Genomic DNA, 20606 nt, shown 5'->3' with positions numbered 1-20606 from the left:
TTTCTTAATGTAAATTATTTTAAATAATTTGAATGTAAATTTATTTATCCATGTCTCTTTACTTAATGAATTAAAGGACCAATTGTGATCAAACTTGCTCAGCTTCAGACTTTGTTTTTCACTCCTGTGTCCATTTTCACTCATGAAATAGATGAATTCCTGGAACAGGATAAACTGAGACCTAGGTAGACTTGAATTCCATGTTTAACATGATCCGGATATTTGGATTTAGGATTGGGATTTAGGGGTGCAAAGCTACTGGAAAGCAGAAATGGTATTTGGTTGTTATTTAATAAATATCCACTTCATGAGGTATCAAGTTATATCTGGGAATACCAAATTAATGACTAAAACAGACAGAAGATAGCAAGTAAGGAGTTTGGCACAATAAGGACAACTACATTTACTTCTATAAATAAGGAATTAAGTAATATTTGAGTAATTAAAAATAAATGTAAAACTTTATTGAAATTTAATTAAGAAGACTGATAGGGGGTTAGAGTGACAGTACAGAGGGGAGGTAAAGTACTTGCCTTATACAAAGTCAATCAAATTCAATTCCATCCCATATGGTCCCATATGGTCTTCCGAGTCTTACCAGGAGTGATTTTTGAGCACAGAGCCAGGAGTAAGCCTTGAGCACAGTCAGGTGTGGCTCAAAAAACAAAAAATAAGAGTGAAAGAAAGAAAGGAAGAAATAATGGAAGGGAAGAAGGAAGGGAAGGAAAGAAGGGAAGGAAGGAAGGAAGGGAGGAAGGAAGGAAGGAAGGAAGGAATGGAGGGAGGGAAGGAAGGAAGGAAGGAACGAAAGAAGGAAGAAAGGGATGGAGGGAGGGAGGGAGGAAGGGAGGGAAGGAGGGAGGGAGGGAGGAAAGGACAGAGGGAAGGAAGGAAGGAAGGAAGGAACGAAGGAAGGAGGAAGGAAGGAAGAAAACTGGAAGATATTGTTTCAGTAGATTTGTCAAATTAGAACCCAGATTACTTGATAAAACAATTCCTTAACTCAATTCTGGGGGAAAGGCAGGCATAGTTATTGAATACATTTTTAGTAAAACTATAAATTATTTTAGTAGTATGTTCTTACTTGATGCTAGGTCACTTCTTTGGGAAAAATCAAAACACTCAAAGAAGTTCAGATTTCAAAATCTCTTGAAAACAATGAGATGAAAGAAAAACTGCATCATTAATAAAACATGATGGGGCCAGAATGATACGATGGCTGGTAGAGTGCTTGTCTTGCACTTGGCTGACCTGGGTTCGATTCCCAGCATCCCATATGGTATGCAGAGTGGGAACCAAACACTGAAAAACAAAATGTGTGTTTTGCCTTGAGAAACTTTAAAAGATTTTTTTGTTTTTCTTTTCAAATGTTATTTATTTATTAATTGTATTTATTTACTCTAATTGAATCGCAGTGAGATACACAGTTACAAGGTTGTTCATGACTGGGTTTCACTCGTAGAATGTTTCAAGAATGTTGAAAGGATTTTCTGATCAAAAAAAGAAAAGGATTTTCACATTTCTGAGGAAAATTATCATACCTAATAATGCATCAAATCAGAGAGTGGACTGAAGGGATGGAAACTTTTAGTACTGCCTTCTAAAGAACCAGCTTGGTGACACGGACCAGGGTGATGAGAATGAACCAATAAGATGATGGCTTGGCTTTGCTCCCAGGGCTGACACAGCATGGCAAAGCCAAGCTGATCTGAAGTGTGTCCTGAGCTCTTGAGAAAGGGTGTCCCAGTGGTTTGTTACTCTTGGGCTAGAAAACAAAAATTAAAGGGGTGTGTGTGTGTGTGTGTGTGTGTGTGTGTGTGTGTGTGTGTGTGTGTGTGGTGTGTGTTCTTGCAACTGAGAAGATGTGAGCTGTGAGGTACTAAAGAGAAAGAAGCTTCCCAAAGAGAGAGGCGTTTGCTACCATCTAAATCCAGCCTGACAGAATGAAAGAGAGAGCAAGCTCTGATGGGTTAAGTCCGCTGGGGTTGTATCCAGTTTGCTAGGGAAGGGAGACTTGAATAACAATTGACCAGTTGGAGGAATTTATATAAGAGAACATGATAGTGTGCCTGAAAAATCCACTTTTGGTTTTGAATGATCAGATGATCTTGCCCTGAAGCCATGGCTCCAAACTCTGTCAGGGCCTCTGGAATTTACAGAGCTTCAGACACTGAATTAGTTTTAGGCTGAACTGGTTCAGTTAGTTCTCTCCTGGCCTCTCTGACTCATCATCTATATGCAAAATGTGCGTTCCTCAGACCCTCTATTCTCTCTCAGAATCTCAGGTTCCTATTCCCCCTCCCAGGACAGGCCAGCTCTTCCTAGCCGTGAGCCCCACAGTTCACAGAAACACACTCTTGTAACCATTTCCCATGAGTTAGCCTTTCTGAGGCCAAGGGAACTTTAGCTAGGCACTCACCCGTCAGCTAAGGGTCTGGCTTGAACATTTGTGATTCAAATTCGTGCATGTGTAAGTTATAGCTCGCCAAATGTCATGAACCTCAATGTCACTTGAGAGTAGTTGAAAGTAAAATATTACATATGCAGCAGCTATGAGTCTATTGTAATTTACATGAAAGCACTTTGAAAATTTGAAGACCATAGCTCTTAACCTTTCTCTTGGTTACAGATCACTTTGAGAATGTGGTGAAAATATGAACCCCTTCCCAAGAGGATCACACACCAACATGCATAGACCTACTTAGAGTTTGCAAATAAATTCAAGAAGTTCACAAATAGACTGATGGGTCATAGATTCCCCCAAGCAAAAGAAAAAAAAATTTTTAAAGGGGCTCCCAAGTGGTATTCCGAAGGTCTGGGGCCTCCACTAGTGATTCTGGGCCAAGCTAATTGTTAATTTCACAAAAAAGAACAGAAGTTCAATGCTGTCTGGGCCTTGTGGTTACGTGGGCTATCCTGGCGATAGTGACGCCTACAGGACTCAAGCTAGCTTGCTCCAGAGACCACGTGATGCTGGGAACCGGCCCAGATAGGGTGTATGCTAGGCATAGAAACTTTAAAGTATAAAACATTACTGGCATTATTCTTTCTGCATTTAAGTGAATAATGCAGAGCAGAGTCATATACTTATCATTCCTCTGTGATGCAGCATATATTAAAAAGATTTGTGTAGCTAGAGATTGTATAGGATGTGCTATACGGTAAATACTATATTTATTTGGATAACTGTGAGTGATTTTAATTTTCTTATGTAAACTTTGTAATTGTTTCCCTAATTAAAAAAATAAATTCACTTGTTTCTGTGGTTCCCTGGCCAACACATACACACACACACACACACACACACACACACACACAAATAGCTACTTTGTGACTAACTGGAAATACCAAGCAGAGTTCTCAGAACTAAACTGAAAAAGATTGGAAGCTCTTTCTGCAATATTTGTTTTCCAGATCCTGTCATCAATAAACTAGAAAAGTTCCTCTTGGCCTTATGATTGGTTCACAACTCGAGGAAGGGTGGACAGAGCTAAACCAATCAGCATTTCCCCCCAATAATATACTGACTGGTAATTAGCAAGGAGTCAGGTCCTTCTGGGTGAGGGGAATTGTGAGTGAACTGGAACTTTGGCTGTTAAGAGGGACAGGGAGACCCTCACTCACTCTTGGTTCTTATTGCCCTGAGCCCTAGGTCAGATCTTTAGAGGATTCCTTTTTTTTTTTTTGGAGGCAGAACTTATCTTCTGGGTTCTAGATAGACAATAATGGGATTGTTCAAATCCTTTTCATGATCATCAGCAAGACTCTTTTGTTTTAAATGTGATGTGTGTAACAATAAATCTACAAGTAAAATAAAGAAAAGATATACTTTCTAACTCAACGAGCAAAACACTAATCCTCATTGTTTTGGCAACCCAGAGAAAATTGAGCTCCATTTGAGACCATCTGGGCCTATTGGCAGATATTCTACAAGAATAACCTATCTCACCCCACTTGGGTTTCTACTCTCCATTTCCAGTTCAATCTCCTCAAATGTTGGATGATAATAAAAGTAATTAGAAATACCAGATAGGCTTCATTCTAGGAATATGTGACAGGATGAAAGTTTAAATAATTTCATTAAAATGTGATTCATTTAAATAAAATTAAAAGTTCCAACTTCAAAAAGTTCCAGTTCTCTTTGTATCTCTACTGAACAATACTTGAGGAAGTATTTAGGAATTATAGAAGGGAGAGCATGATTTTTAATTGGCAAAAGTGTAATTCTTTTGAGTTTTAGAAATGGCCTATCCAGGATAATGTGGTAAGCTGGCCCTGATGGGGTCAGCAACATCTTTGGAAGTTGGTTCAAGTGATTAAGACAATGGGAAATATTTGAGTTTGCATCCAAGCTGACAATAAAGTAATGAGACTAAGTTAGGTTTTAAAAGAATTATGAAACGGAGTCTGGACTCCTCGCCAGGCTTTTTTCACTCAGGGCACCCCAGAGGGGGTCAGGTGAGAACTGTCCCAGCCCCAAGGGACCCAGTCTTGGCAGCCGACCTCCACTACCCAACTGCCACCATGCTCGAAGAGGCCACGTGACACATTATAAGACACTTTCTACCCATTTTCCATAATTACCACATCATATTTCATGGAGTTCAGACAGTATGCAACAAATCATAGAGATTTATATATATATGTGTATATATATGCATATACACACACACACATACCACTCAGAGAGCCTGGCAAGCTCCCGAGAATATCCCACCTGCATGGGCAGAGCCTGGCAAGCTACCCATGGCTTATTCGATATGCCAAAAACAGTAACAATAGGTCTCATTCCCCTGACCCTGAAAGAGCCTCCAGTCATTGGGAAAGAGGAGTAAGGGGAGGCTGCTAAAATCTCAGGGCTAGGAGGAATAGAGACATTACTGGTGCCCGCTCGAGTAAATTGATGAACAACGGGATGACAGTGACAGTGAGAGTGATGAAATGAAGAGATAGTACAGGGCTTAAGACTCTTGCTTTTCCTGTGACTGACACCAGTTAGATGTCTAGCAAAATCTATGATTCCTGAGTACCACCAGGAGTGAGCACAAAGTAAGGTCTATGCCCTAAACACTGCCAGGCATGGCACAAAAACAACAAAAAAGAAACCCAAACCCCCCACAAAAGTAAAAGATGATAATCTACATACTCTAACTCAAGTAAAAGCTCTGTTCACATATCTTGGGGGTTTGGAGATATTACTTTTACAGTTTTAATTTTTTTAGACTGAGACTTTGAGTCATTTAATCTTTCATGTCTGAGGCCTTTTGATGATTTTAGATTTTTGGTTTGGTTCAATAACCATGAAATAAGCACTTTGAATCAGGCAGGGCTTTCAAACTAGTGAGTCTCGGTGTGACTTTATCGTGACTTTTGATATAAATTGCTAAGTCACTTTTCAGAAATGTACCAGTTCTATTCAGATTAGTGGGAGAGTTTCTCTCTCCCCCTCCATCAGCAGCTCAATCTGGGTATTTACACCCTCGAGTGTGTTCATCTCTAAGATGCCACAGTGGGGGCTGAAGAGATAGTGCTGAAGTAACGAGTGCTTGCCTTGTATCCAGCTGACCCTACTTCAATCCCCAGCTCCACCACCTGAGTATTGCCAGGAGTGACACCCGAGCACAGAACCAGAAACAGCACCTGAGCACTTCTAGGAGTGGTGCCCTGCCCCCTCCAAATAAAAATTAAATGTTACATTGATGTCATATGGCTTCCACTCAAATTGCTTTAATTATTAATGAGGATGTATTTCAATTTTTTTTTTAAGCAGGCATGGTAGTGGGACTCCCAAGTGATGTTCAGCAGACTAGGGACCCCACATGAGATTCTCAGCCAATCAGGCTCGTGGTTGAATACAACAACCCAGGGATGTGATACTCACGGGCCCTGCCGAGCTGAGGATCACTCAGGCCTCCCTCTGGTGTTTACGAACCCTCAGGGCTGCGCCGGCCACAACCAGGGATGGGGGTAGGGGGTGGGATTGAACTGGGGTCAACCACATGCAAGGCATGTACCTTACCCCCTGTACTATCCTATCTCTCCAGCTGGACTTTCTGTTTTTTTTATTTGCAATGTCTGCCACAAATATATCCATTTGTCATTCATTTTTTAATTAATGATATGGTCCCTTGAGCACTACTGGGGGGATTCCTGAGCACAGAACCAGGAGTTAACACTAAGCACAGCATGAATTGCCTCCCCTCCAGCAAAAAATAAAATACATTATAGGGCTTATCCTAGCCCCCGAAAATTATTGTAATCTTTTACTCTTTAGTTATGAATCTTTATTTTTGAACCTCAGTGTTTAAAATCCTTTACCATCCCCAAGTCAAATTTTTTGAGGGCTTTTGTTCACTTGCATGTTCAAAATACGGATAGATAAAGTCCAATTGTTTTCACTGTGAACTTTATTTTTAAAGAGAGCAAAGCGAAGATGAGAAGAGGGTATCATAGAGCAAACAGCCTAAGCCCTGAGATCTAAGCACTGGTTGGACTTGAGCTTCTGTGTAGAAGAGGAAGCTGGCAGCAAAGTTGCTTTTACTCTTGAAGTGTTTCTGGGTTTCAGGTTAGTGTTCTGGCTAGGAAAAGAGCCAGAGGCCTGGATTTGCTAACACAGCCCCGGCACAAGTTATAAGGAAAGTAAGTGTTCAACAACCAGCCTCGCCTATCTTATGTGATTGTCTCAGGGATTAAGTGCCTGGAAACTCAGCAGTCAAATGAGGCTTCTTGAGAGAGAGTCAGGGAGATGAGAAAGCCTGATTCCTGCTTTCATCTCTTCCTGCCCTGATCTCCTATCCTCACTCTTAAGTTTTTGTCCCCAAGATTTGCACATACAGTTTTCTTTAAAAAAAGGGAAATTAAAAGACTTCCATTGAGCCAAGTTTATATCTTAATCAAACCACAGGATTGTTTTTCTAGTTCTTCTCCGCACACGCCCCTCCCTGCTCCCCTCCCCCAAGGAAAATTGGAGTTAAGTTTTATGCTAAAAGTGATAGGGAGATTGCAGTATAAAGATCAAGAGACATACAGTATAGGTCTTGGGTCAGATTGCTAGTGGATCGAGTAAGGCACTTGTTTTGCACATAGCTGGCCCCGGTTAGATCCCCAGGACCACATAAACACCCTAAACATGATCAGGGTGATCCCTTAGCACAGAACCCCCAGTGAACACAGCATGGTATGCCCATTCTCCGGCAAAGATAAAATTATCGGTTTTATCCCAGCACAATTTGTTCATAAATGATCTCTTCCTTCCTTCCCCACATCCAGCAGTACTTAGGGCTTACTCCTGATTTTGCACTCAGAGATCATTTCCGGGAGTGCTCAGGGCAGGGGTGTGGGGTGGGGGGCCTGAGTGTGAAGTCAAAGGTTTGCTTTCTAATTAGAGTCTTGCTGTGGTCTCTGCCCAAATTGGCCTGCAGCATCCTAAAACGGGCAGGTTTCTAGTGTACTATCTTTGCTAGAACAATTCAACAAGTTACTTTAATGATGAATTAGTATAATGATGTCTGTACATTCTAATCTGGAAGTTAAAGCATGTTTTGTGTAAAATAAGAGGAATTTTAGAACCTGGAAAGACAAGACATGTCTGAAGAAACAAATCAAAATGATTTCCTCTTGTTATTTTCCTTTTCAGAAATATCCAAAGGCTTCTCATTATCCATAGAGTGTCATAGCAATGTCTTCCAAAGTCCTTGGAAAGCAGGCTCAGATTTGGAAATTTTGAGCCACACCCAACTGTACTTAGGACCTGCTTCTGGCTCTGTGCTCAGGGGCCACTCCTGGTGACGCTCAGGACCCTAGATGTGTTGATTATTGAATTAGAGTTGGCCCCTTGCAAGGCAAGTCCCTTAACTCCTGTACTATCTCTTTGGTCCTGATCTTGCCTTTTATAAGCCATGAGAAGAGCATGGGCTTTGGATCCCAGTATGCATTCTGGCCCTGCCATTGGCTGTGCCACTTCATGAGACTGTTACTGTTAGTCACTGTTACCCAAACAGAGCGCCTATTTTCCTGCAGCTCTGCTGAAAGGGCAGCTTGCTCTTTGCTCATGACAACTGCCTTGCTACATTTCTCAGCATTCTACTGTCCCTGGAGTCGGAGCTCACATTCCACACGCAGGAAGCCTTCCCCTATGCAAGTTTTCACTGATCTCTCACCTTTTCCATATTTGACCCCGGTGTGATACATATTTCTACACTTAAAAATCTGAACTGAATTATCCTCATCTTTCTCTAGTTTGGACTATTGAAGTCACGAATAGGGTCTTTGTGACTTTTTTCTCCATCTCTTTCTTCTATTTCTTCGGTGATTGTAGCCACTTTCTGCTTATCTAACTTAGAGCTGTGATGGAGGTATGGCTGGAGGCTGTATTGTGACTGTTGTTATTGACTTACCACTTCATTATGGAATTAGAATTTTAGTCCTGTGATTTCGTGGTACACTCAGGAAAGAGATATAGCAAAAACTGACTAAAAAATTACAAATACTTGGGGGCCAGAGAGACAGCACAGAAGGGAGAACATTTGCCTTGCATGTTACAGATCTGGGTTTGATCCCCCGACACTCCAAATGGTCCCCTAAGCCCTCCAAGACTGATCCCTAAGCACAGAGCTGGATGTAAACTCGGAGCACAGTCAGGCATGACCCCCCTCAAAACTAAAACAAAAGCCTAAAAAGTAAGAGCAACTAGCATGATCTCGGAAAGCAAATAACCTCTTGGTCAGCTGAGATTGCATACATATAAATACTCTAATCATGATTACCTTCCTGCCCATCGTGTTCTAAAGCTTCTAAGGAAAACAGACAGGATATACTTTATATGCTTTATATAAAGGGAAATTAGACTTGGAAAGACCTCAAAATATTGAGTAAATAATTATGAATACAGCTCCCCCTAGTGTACTGACCACCACCAGTGCCATTTCATGAGTGCAGAAACTAAACTCAAGCTGAGTGTTGGGTGCAGGTGTGTGTGTGTGTGTGTGTGTGTGTGTGTGTGTGTGTGTGTGTGTGTGTGTTTGGGGGTGGGGATGGACAGCATTTTATTCAATCACCAACGTGACTTGAAGTATTTGAGATTTCTATCTTGCCACTCCTTTCCTTTCCTACCATGCTATCATTTACCAACCAGAGAAGAAATAGGGGTTTCCACCTTTGATCTGATTCAATTGGAACACTGGTCTCATGGAGATAGAGAGTTGACGTGAGTTACTCAAATTTAAAGGACAAAACCATTGACTTCCTCAAAAGAGCCTCTACTTTCTCAAGAGATAGCAAATGTAATTAGGCTGACTAAGCAAAAAGGAAATATTTCCTTATTAATTATTTTACTAAATATGTTATCTGCCTTCTATTTCTCAAAATTTTAATTGCCTACAAATATATTTTTCTCTACCCAGACCATTTTGAGTACTGAGCAAATGGAGCCTAGCAGGAAGGAAACAATTCTTTCAGTGGTGCTGGTGATGGTGGCAGGGATAATTTATATTTAAGCATAATCTCAGGATCACTAGTTCCATGGGCTATTAGTGACTCTTGTTCAACAAGAGTTTCATGGAAAAGAGCTTTGAGAAATAGATTTGACAAAGATAAACTGATGGATCTGACAAAGATGAACGAATTTTTTCAATAGCAAAACTCCTCTGGGCCCTTAACCTATTCTTGAAATATGCTTGTACTGTGCAACGTCAGGCTTGAAGTGGCCACACTTCCTCAACTGTTTAAAACAAAAAATGAGTTATCTCACACACCTGGCTTGTGAATGATCCTCTGGGAGTAGCCACTGGATTTGAGTTTCATTAACTTTCAGTCAAAGACTGAGGACCAAAAGGAAAAGTATGGCAGGAGGCGAAAGAATCATGGTTTTGATGACACAGCAAATGGGATTTCATCGAACATGTATAGAAGTTTATGGTCTGCGTCTTGCTTCTCTTTCTCAGGCAGATTAGGAAGGTGGCCTTGGAAAGTTGCGATGCATGGCAGGCCTCAAGTGGGATGAGAAGACCATGCTTCTGACCATCACAGGCCTACATTTCCAGATTTTTTCCCCCTTAATATCAGAGCAGGGATGTAGGTCCCAGCAGGGGAAACAAACCTCCAAGAGCACATATAGCATCTAATCTCTTTATTGAAACATTTTGCACAGCCTATTCTAATTCATAGGCATGTGGTTGGCTTCTGTTTACTACACAGGGTACTTTTAAGTAGTTAGGAGAGTTAGAGAAGAGTTTTGTAATTCATAGCTAAACTCATCCCCCAAATGGGGTGAGAAATAGAGCCCCGCAGAGTGCTTGGTCCTGCATATCAGCACGGAATAAAAATACCGACACATGCATGGGAATAAACATATTCCCTTTGATTCGATCCACACGTTGACAGTGGTAGACACTCGGGACTGGGGGGCATCCATGGAGCTATTGGGGACAATGAGTGATGGATTTGATGTTCTCTTGCTGGGACATAGCATTCTGTGGAGAAGACAAACACATATCAATTCCAGAAGCATCGTGGCTCTGTGGCTCTTAGAATATGGGTGGAGACTGAGATCAGGTGCATCCAGAAGCAGCTTTTGGGTTTCAACTGACATCCAGACATCGAATCTTCTTCCTAATACTTTCCAGCTGGGTTGACATGAAGCCTGGGAAGTCCAAGTGATTTAACTCAAGCACCCTGTGAAACGGGCCAGCTGGGATTTGACTTCAAGGAGTTTGCAGTGCGTAACCTTTGCCCTTGTCAGTCACCAGCTCTGCTTCCTGGGTCGAGCTGCTTCTAACTGCACTGTGCAGCCCGTGTGCTGTGTCTGGTGAGGCCCGTCCTCCCGCTGTCTCTGCTTGTGACTGGAATAAGAGGCGTGTTACAGGTCAACTCTGAATGTTCTGGCAGCTTGTCGCGAGGCAGATTGCTCCATGCCTGCTCAAAGCATACAGTGTCTGGCGAAAGCCAAACTGAAGATAGCTGAACTCCCATGCCAAGATTCCAAAAGGAAAAACTTAGCTCACATTTTTCCTTTGCATGGTGATTTTTCTTCCGCTCCTCCTCCCTTCTTTTCTAATTTTTTTTTTTCCAAAGGGAATCCCCATGTTTACAAGTTGAAATCCAAAATGCACAAGTGGTCAGTTCGTAATTCTGTGACCTGGTAACATCTGTGGGTCTGGGTGTTCTTTGGGAATCGGGAGTACTTGGAGCTGTGAGCCAAGCCTGCCCTAGGCAGAAAGGAATTCTCCAGTGAGTGAGCAGGCAGCGAGCGAGGTGGCCTGCAAGCGCTCAGGCCGGCTTATTCTCCAGTCCAGGGGCATGTCCACACTCGACTTTAACTAGCTTTATGAGCTACTTTTCACTTTATATCTTGAGATGGTTCCATCTGAAACTCCTGACAGGAAGTAGGACATGCAGCTCAATTTGCCTTTAAGAAGAAGCAAATTCTGTTGAAACAGACAGAGGTGGCCCAAATCTGTTATACAGAAAAAAAAAAGAACCTCTGTATGTTCTTTAAGTAAAGAGAAAACTCAAGAATCAAGCCAACTTATTTTTCACATCTGTTTCTGAAGCTGCGATGGAAAAGCAATAACCACCCCCACTGTGAAAGGGATTCCATAGCCCCACTCTCAGGAGAGATGAACAGAGAAGAAACTTCTCTATGGTTGGTGGCACTGAAGTGGGGGCAGGAGAGCTGTGATGGAATGGGCCTTATCCTATCTACTTTGCAATCTAAATGAGTGGATTGTCTTTGGCTATTCCCTCTTTCTTGTTTGATTTTTGACCACATCTAGCAGTGCTCAGGGCTTATTCCTGGCTCTGCACTCAGGAATCACTCCTGTCTGTGCTCGGAGGACCATATGGGATGCTGGAAATCAAACTCAGATCAGCTGCCTGTAAGGCAAGTGTCTTGCCTGCTGTATTATCTCTCTAGCTCTTATATCATCATTTAAAAAAATATTCCCGGGGCTGGAGAGATAGCACAGCGGGTAGGGCGTTTGCCTTGCACGCGGCCGACCCGGGTTCAAATCCCAGCATCCCATATGGTCCCCTGAGCATGGCCAGGGGTAATTCCTGAGTGCAGAGCCAGGAGTAACCCCTGTGCATCGCCAGGTGTGACCCAAAAAGCAAAAAAAAAAAATAAAAAAATAAAAAAATATTCCCTCCCCCTCTTTATTTAAACATTGTGTTTTACAAAGTTGTTCATGACACACTTGCTACCAGCCATTCACTATTTCAACATCAATCCCACCACCAGTGTGACCTTCCTTCTACCATTGTCCCCATTTTCCCAACCACCCTCCAAGTCTGCTCCCTTTGCAGGCACAAAATTTTATATTTCTTGTTACGACTAAATGGCTAATGGGTTATCAAAAAATGCCCCAGTAAAAGAAAATTGTAAAAATCGGTATATCTTACCAGGGAGTCATAAAGTCCTTGTCTGAACATTTACCCAGTTGTTCGTTGCTAATTGAGGTTTCTCTGTTAATGTTTCTATTTACTGAGCTTAGTTGACTTCTGTGTTACTTTACAATCTAATTAGGTGTGCTCCTACTAGGATGACAATATTGTAGAGTTTGGCCATGTTGTGCGGCCATAAATGTGGTCACATGCTCCAGAAACTCCAAAATATTTTACCAGGCTCTGGATTTCATGGTAGTGCTTGTGGCATGTGGATATGACTTCCAGGACTTCTTTAGTTCCTCTGTTCTAACTTTTAAGCTTAAATCTGGATATGATGGGACAAACCATGTTCCCACAAAATTCTTATGTTGAGTACAAATCCCTAGGATCTCAAAATGTGACTTTATTTGGAGGTAGAGCCTTGGCAGGGGGGAATTCATGGAATGAGGGTGGGTCCAATAGGGCTGGTGTCCCTACAAACAGGACAATATCCAACAGGGCTGGTGTCCCTTCAAACGGGAGTTTTGGACACACAGATGTGAAGAGGCAACCTTCTGGAAGAAGATGGCCGACGCCAAGCCATGAAGAGGACTCAGGAGAAAGTGGCCACAGCCATCACCTCATCTCAGACGTCTTGTCTCCAGATTTATGGGAAAATACTTGTCTGCTGTTAGGTCACTTAGTTTGTGACAAAATAATACCCGTGGATTACATCACAATGGATTTTCTTATCTGGGAAAGAGGTTGCGTGTTTTCCCAGAGACTTAATATTGGGCTTTGCCTCAGTGAGGCTTTTCTTTAACAGGTTAATAAAAATGCTTTTAGGAAAAAATTTCCATTTTCTTTTGTCATCAAATGGGAAGAAGTCAGTTTAGTAAAAGGAACCTTTTTATTTCGACTGAAGGGTATTTTGTAACTTTTGACCCAAGGATTATTTCTCTGAATTATTGTGAATCCTCATTCTGCCTTTGAAGAAGTACTGCCATCATCTATATAATTCATTTCTAGTGAAATAGCTCACTGGATAATGCTCCAAACAGTTGCGTATCTATTTGAAAAACTTCAGAGCAGATAAGAAAGTCCCGAAAGGGCGGACTTTCTCCATAGTTCCACCCTGAAAGTTCACACAGTCAAACATACGTGACTAAGTTGTAGAAGAACCAATGGAGTGATCAAGAAGGGTGGAATCTTAGAGTCCCACAGTCTTTGTCAGACTTTAGATTTACATTTTATTTTTCCCTTTTGCTGTGCTGGGGATAGAATTCAGGTCTCTTTCAAAGCAGATACTTTATCACTGAGCCACTCAGACTCCCAGATTCTTGTTTTTTTTTTCTTCTTGGGTCACACCTGGCAATACACAGGGGTTACTCCTGGGTCTGCACTCAGGAATTACTCCCTGCAGTGCTCAGGGGACCCTATGGGATGCTGGGAATCAAACCTGGGTTGGTCGCGTGCAAGGCAAACGCCCTACCCGTTGTGCTATCACTCCAGCCCCAGACTGCCAGATTCTTACCTGAAGTGCCGTATGCTTCTGCCACTGCAGATTTTTCTTCATTCAGTAGTGAGAATTGGATTCTCTTCTTTGACTAAGTAGATACAGGGAGCTGAACCAGAGTGCCCACAGTTAGAAAACAGGGGCCCTCATTTTCTGAGTTGCCTTTGATACTCTAGTTATGTTTCTCGCAAAGAACATTTCTAGATCAAAGCTGTGCAGGTGGGAGGTTAGAATGGTCCTTACTTGTCTGAGAGCATCAGAGGACATACTAGACAATGTGGCACACGTGGCTTTTCCTTTCTCGATGCACATGTAGCTTAGACATCTGCTACCCTAGGTTGATGGTGAAGCAGAGCCCTATGACCTGGAAGCAATTAGAGGAAATGACCAAGGCAGCTGTTTGGTGTTTATTACACAATCAGATGAATGAATATTCATTTGCTTAGTAGCCTTACTGCTGTCATCTAATTACAAGAATGGGAATTTATTATAGTCTTGAAAAAAATATCTTTCCAAAAGTCACATCTTGGCCAATTAAGAAGGTGGATGGAGCTGAAGGCACTTTCACTTCCAGCTATCAACAGAATGGGAAAAAATAGCCAACTTACTTATATTTATTTATTTATATGGATGAATAAGTTAAGAAACACTTAATCTCAAACACAGATTGCTTTTATTTTAGCTAAATTTCAGTTCCATATATATTTGAATTTCCATCAATGTCAAATACATTTTTTTCTTTCTTCTTAAAAAAAAAAAGATTTACAAGCACTTTACGGCACTCAAGGAACATAGGCTGAAGTTTCATAATAATAATTTTCCCTTAAAAAAATCCATCAGACCAAAATAAAATCATTTTAATCAACTCCTTCCTGAGTAACTAAAACCTTGGAATGTGCTGAAAGGTTATAATAAATAAGGCAGTCAAAGATCAACCAGCTTAAAATGTATTTTTTAAATTAAACTATGTAAAATGTACAATATATTTCATGAAGTTCAAACTGTGTTGGGCTCAGGGCCAAAGAAAGGTTGTCACGTGTGTCAAATAAATGGATGAAGGGCCTTGAGTCTAAGGACTTCAGAGACCGTTTGTTGGAACAAAAGGACCTTGAGGAGCGCCCAGAAGATCAGTCAGGATCTTTAGTTTTGATGTTCCACTGAGCATTACTGAAAAAGAAACCTTTGAGCACACAGACAGAAGTGCTCGTAGGAGCTCACTCCAAGGGGCTGTGTCTTTTCAATGACTAATTTGTCCCCAGGTCCTGACAACAGCAGAGAACACCGAACCAACCCAGCTCTGTTTTCAGATAGTGAGACTGCAGTGTGTAAACCAACGATCATTTCTTCAATGCAATTTCATAGAAATGACTCCCAAACTCCCGGCTGGTGGTTCTTACTCCTATCTGGAATGGGACCTCTGTCTCCTGGGTTGCTTTCTAAAGTACGTGGATGGTAGGGCCCTGGCCTCTCTAAATAGGACAAAGGCGAGTTCCTCTTCTGAGGAAACCCCCTTCCCCCAGACACTTCCCTGCCCTAGTTCTCAGAGGCAGAAAGGGGCCCCCGTAGTGACCAGATGTGGGGCTGTGTCTGTGGTCCAGCCTTTACTTGTCTCCTGTGGGCTGCAGCCTTCTCTGTGATAAAGTGGCTTTAGGGCACACTCGACAGGTTCCTAATGACTCTCTTTCTATCTTGGCTACCCTCCAATTTTAGTGACTTAAGAAAAAAATTGAGAGAGACTTGTTGATTTCTGAAAGGTAGAAAATAAGTAGCTTGTGTAAAGTCAGCATTTCGTTTCTTATGAAGTATTCCCAGCTCACACTTTAGTGCTCTGGGAGGGGTTGAGGGTGGTGGTGGTGGAAACTGGGAGGAGAAAATGTGTCCTAAGTCTCCTTCCCACCTGTTTCTTAGCAGGTTGTGTATTACCTAATCCAGAAGTCTATGGGCTCTCAGTAGTGAAAGAAGAAAGCATTTCAGAATGAAAGAAAGAGGCTTCTGAGAACTGGGCTGAGGCATTATGGGTAGCTGACAGGATGGGAGGTGGGAAGGAGAGAGGGTTCAGAGCAATTGAACTTTTAGCATCTACCCAGATCCTTTGGGAAGCAGCTGGCTATGCCTAAACCTGGTCAAGACGCTCTTGCCTCTTCTCTTGATGTTCCCCTAATCAGACTTCTCAGAGTTCATAGCTCCTGTACCAAACGGGAATACAGTTATACTTCCTGTTGTATAGAAAATTCGGTGTCTCTTTTTACTCAAAATACTACCTGGAAGGGACTAGAAGAGAGAACCAGGTCCCATATGCTGTTCAGGGCTGTGTCTGCTAGGATATGCCTCATTGTGGTCGGGCTTAAGGCATTTGCCGTAACAATCAAGCACATGTGCTTCATTGGTCTCTTAGTGTCCAATGAAGATGATGCAATTTGTACTTGGTGCAAAGGACAGTGTCTTTTTCACACGACCTCCAGCATTTGATTTGTTTAGCCTCCAACCCTTCCCGACAAAGCAAAGAAATGCTTTCCCCATATGTGCACTGTTATCTGTCTCAACGGTGCTTGAACCCAGAATGCCTCCAAGGAGCCTGACTTGCATTCTGACCTGGAAAGGTGCTCAAAGCTCCGGGCTGCTGGGAGGTTTGGCACCAGCTCTCCTAGGCTCTGAAACTATCAGTACCCGCTGTGGTACACTGTCCCCTGAGATGGCCCAGAGGCACAGATCACTTCTCTGGGAACTAGGGCTTTCCCCGGTGATGCTCTAAGCTGACCTTCCTTCCTCTCTTAAACGCTTATAGAAGAGATTTTCTGCAGGGCTTCTGCGTTTCTGCTGCAACAGGCAAACCTGGCTGTTTCCTACCACTGAAGAAATCATTTCAGAAGCCATTTAACAAAGGATAAGTTACTGGGTTCTTGGCTGGATTGCCCACTTGTAACTCTATTTTTTTTTTTTAAAAAAAAGCTATTTGATGATGAGAGGCCATGTGAGAGAACCATCTAGGGTACCTGGGGAAAACCCAACGAGCCAGGGAAACACACACACACACACACACACACACACACGTGCACACGAACACAGAATAAAATTAAACAAATAGAACCCGCAAAACCGGGCATCTCCCAATGACCCCAACATGTGGGAATGTTTGGTTCTTTTTAATGCGGTGGAGCATTAATTCAGTCCTTAAGGAATTGTCTTCCCCAAACAAAAACCTTTCTGGAAAAGGGAGAGAAAGCCATCGGAGGCAGCTTGGTGCCGGCATCACCTCTTATAAATATCTTCCAGCCACTTCTCGTCGTCTTGTTCCTCTTCGTCCATCGGCTCCTCGGTTTCCAGAGGGGCTGGAATAAAGAACTGGGGTCGCAGAGGGGGCTTGCTGACGCGCGACTTCAGTCCGAACTTGCGCTTGAGCAGGTGGAACTGCTCTTTGACGTAGTGGTAGAACTCGTACTCGTACCGCATGCGCTGGTAGAGAATCTGCACGGCCTCGGGAGAGGGAACGGTTTTCCTCACGGTCACAGTCATGTTCCCCTGCTTCCTGTGCTCTGCAAGGGAAGAGGGATGCATGTGAGCGATCCTGCAGGCTGCCGCCGCTTCCACGGACAGGGGAAACTTTGCATGACTGACCACAGACTGGCCGCTCCGAGAGACTGAACCTCAATATCCAAGGAACGCAAGGGGAAACTGGTTTCCAGCAATGGTGCCAGGGTGCAAGGCAGCACCATATTCTTGGGATTCAAATCAACATTAGGTGGCTAGACATGAACGGTCCAACCTTCTCTTCGTGGGATGTGAGCTACGCAGCCTCCGCACAATCTCACTGTTTGAGTGAGTGAGACCATCTTTTGAAGAGCAAAATCTGCCAACTGGGGCCAGAATGCTAGTACTGCAGAATGGGCACTTACCTTGCCCTCGGCAGACTCCAGCTTGTTCCCTGTCACTGGTCCCACCAGCATAATCAGGTCCCTGAACATAGGGCCAGGAGTAAGCCCTGAGCACTACCAGGTATGGGCCCAAGCCCTGTGCCTCTAATCAACCAACTTTTTTCATCATTTATATCCCCTTATGCACATTAAGAGCTTTGCTTTCAGCCCCGCCCCAAGGGACCCAGCTCTGGCAGCTAAAAAACTCCAGAACCCAACCAATGCCACGCTCAAGACTGCTTCCCACATGCTTGGGTCAAGCCTCACTTATGAGTGAACATATTCCTGGACACATAAGACACTCCCTATCCATTCTCCATAATTACCACCCATATTTGATGGGGTTCAGATAGTAAGCAACACATCACAGAGGGAAATATATATACATATATATATATGCATATATACATGTTTTCAGATATATATGCCAAAGCTCACATCACCCAAACCTTCACAACATGTTAGTGATATCCTATAGAATGTCTTAATGGTTTCTGGCAAAAAAAAAAAATCTTCACACTGTTTCCTATATGAACACTTCTTTGTAAGCAAGTTCAGCATAACAGACAATATGAAATATATTATCTTGGTTGTGTTTTGGGACAGGGCTTGGGGCTTGGGATGGAAACACCCCGAATTTGGTGGTGGGAAGGTGTAATGGTGGTGGGATGGGTGTTTGAATATTAAATGTAATCAAATATTGTGAACTAAATTATAAAATAAAAAAATTAATAAAAAAGAGCTTTACTCCCAGAGGGAGAAAAAGAGAAAAGCTGTCTCACCAACTTCTAAATATACCATTTTCCTAATTTACAACATTGTTATTTATCATTATTCATAGTTTAGTTTGATATCAAATCATTTGCAGTTCACTATTTCAACAAAGCAACTATCAAAAAAAGTAAAGGGGTGACTGTCAGATTCCTGAAACAGAATTTCAGGAGCAGTTGTATATTTTGAGTGGTTATTTATTTTATTGTGGTAAAACCAAGAACTAAAGTATGCTTGCTTTTGTGTTTTATGTTGATGATTAATAAAATGTTATATATAACATACTTAATGCCTCCCATAAAATATACACGACATAATTTTAGCTATTTTAAAGTATACAATTTGGGGGCATAAATTACATTTATATTTTTCTGCACCAATCACAATCATTTCCAGAATGGAATTCTTTTACCATTCCAAGCTGAAACTCTAAACAATAACTATTGATACCCCTTTGTTAATCACACTTTCCCAGGCCATCAGTCATCTTAGTTTCTATGCATTTTTTATTTCAGGTGTCTCATATAAGTGGAATCATGCAGTCTTTGTTTGATTGTGTCTTTTAAAAGAAATTAGCATGATTTTTTTTAAAAGAAACACCGTGAGATACAATTACAGACTTACACACTTTCGTGATTATGTTTCAGTCATATAACGGTTGAGTACCCATCCCTCCACCAGTGCCCATTCTTCACCACCAATGGTCCCAATGCCGCCAAGCCCTCTCTCCCTTCCTCTCCCCACCCCTCTCCCCCCACTGCCTTTGTGGCAGGGCATTCCCTTTTGCTCTCTCTCTCCTTTCGGGTGTTGTGGTTTGCAATACAGGAATTAAGTGGCCATCATGTTCGGTCTGTAGTCTACTTTCAGCCTGCATCTCCCATCTTAAGCAAGCCCTCCAAGCATCCTTTATTTGGTTGTCCCTTCTCTATCTTAGCTGCCTTTTACCCCCAAATGTGAGGTCACTTTTCAAGCTGTGGAGGAGTCCTCCTGATCCTTATCTCTACTATTCTTGGGTATTAGTCTCCCATTATGTTAGCATGATGTTTTCAAGGTGAATTCACGTTCCCAAGAAACATCAGTCCTTCCCTTTTGTGCACTATATGGATATAACACTACTGATATCAGTCACAAATTCATTGAGGGACACAGTATGAGTTGTTTCTACCTTTTGGTTATCATGAAGAGTATGCTATTAACATTTCTGCCCATGTACTTGAGTTCCTGTTTCTAATTATTTCGGGGATTTACTTGGGAATTCGTGTTAGCTCATGTGGTAATTCCATGTTTAACTTTCTGAGGAACCATCGAACGTGAAGAAATTTTATCAGTCTATAATTAGGTAAAAGAAAATTCAACAACAATTGAATGAAGATAGGAAAGGAAAGAAGAAAAGTTGATATGGAAGTCAACTGTCCTGCCCCCAAATAATGAATATTCCTAGAGCAGTGCTGCCAGGCTCTTGTTCCCGCCTTTCTATCAGGAAGGTAGACTGAATTTCCCGGGCATTTGAGAGAGAGGTGGAGATAATTCCTATACTCTGGGAAAAGTATGTCTGCCTGTAGAGACTTCAAATCCTTTTGCAAAGGGGAAGGAGGGCTCTAGCTCTGCATGGACTCCCCACAACCTCAGTCTTCTAATTCCACATGGAATGTTAATTTCTCCTCACTCCTAAGTCATGTTCTTTCACCGTACTTTCATTGCTAATAAAGTTGATTCTTGAATCTCCATCTGCATGTCTTTGGCGTCTATCTCTCAATTAGGTTAGAACCCAGGCAGGAGAAAATGGGAGTTTATTAGTTTCTCAAACCTCAGTGGTGAGTAACATGAAATGCATGCTGGGAAGATGCAGCTACTGAAGCAGGAAACAGGTCAAGAGTTTGGCTCTACATTTTCCAGCAGCCAAAAAAAAAAAAAAAAAAGAAGAGTTAATTTAATTGTAGACTGCTCTTCATTTTAAAAAGTATTCACAACTATTCCAAGTTGTAAAACGACAGATTCTGTGAATCTTCTTGAGACACATACTGCAGTGAGACTGGTAGGTAACATTT

The 20606-nt window shown here is 42.1% G+C and overlaps 1 protein-coding gene across 1 annotated transcript in view; it reads right to left on the bottom strand.

The window, feature by feature from the left end:
- Positions 1–14532: 14532 nt before the first annotated feature.
- The window catches only part of UST (uronyl 2-sulfotransferase), a 379487-nt gene continuing 373413 nt past the window's right edge, over positions 14533–20606 (bottom strand). Inside the window, exon 8 of the mRNA XM_004609057.2 lies at positions 14533–17409. Coding sequence (XP_004609114.2) covers positions 17126–17409 — 284 coding nt within the window. The 3' untranslated portion in view covers positions 14533–17125. The remainder of the gene's footprint in view (positions 17410–20606) is intronic.

Source organism: Sorex araneus, chromosome 4 (assembly GCF_027595985.1).
Source record: "Sorex araneus isolate mSorAra2 chromosome 4, mSorAra2.pri, whole genome shotgun sequence".
NCBI classification, from domain to species: domain Eukaryota; kingdom Metazoa; phylum Chordata; class Mammalia; order Eulipotyphla; family Soricidae; genus Sorex; species Sorex araneus.
Note: the sequence above shows the minus strand (reverse complement) of the source record. Positions and strands in the feature narration are given on the sequence as shown.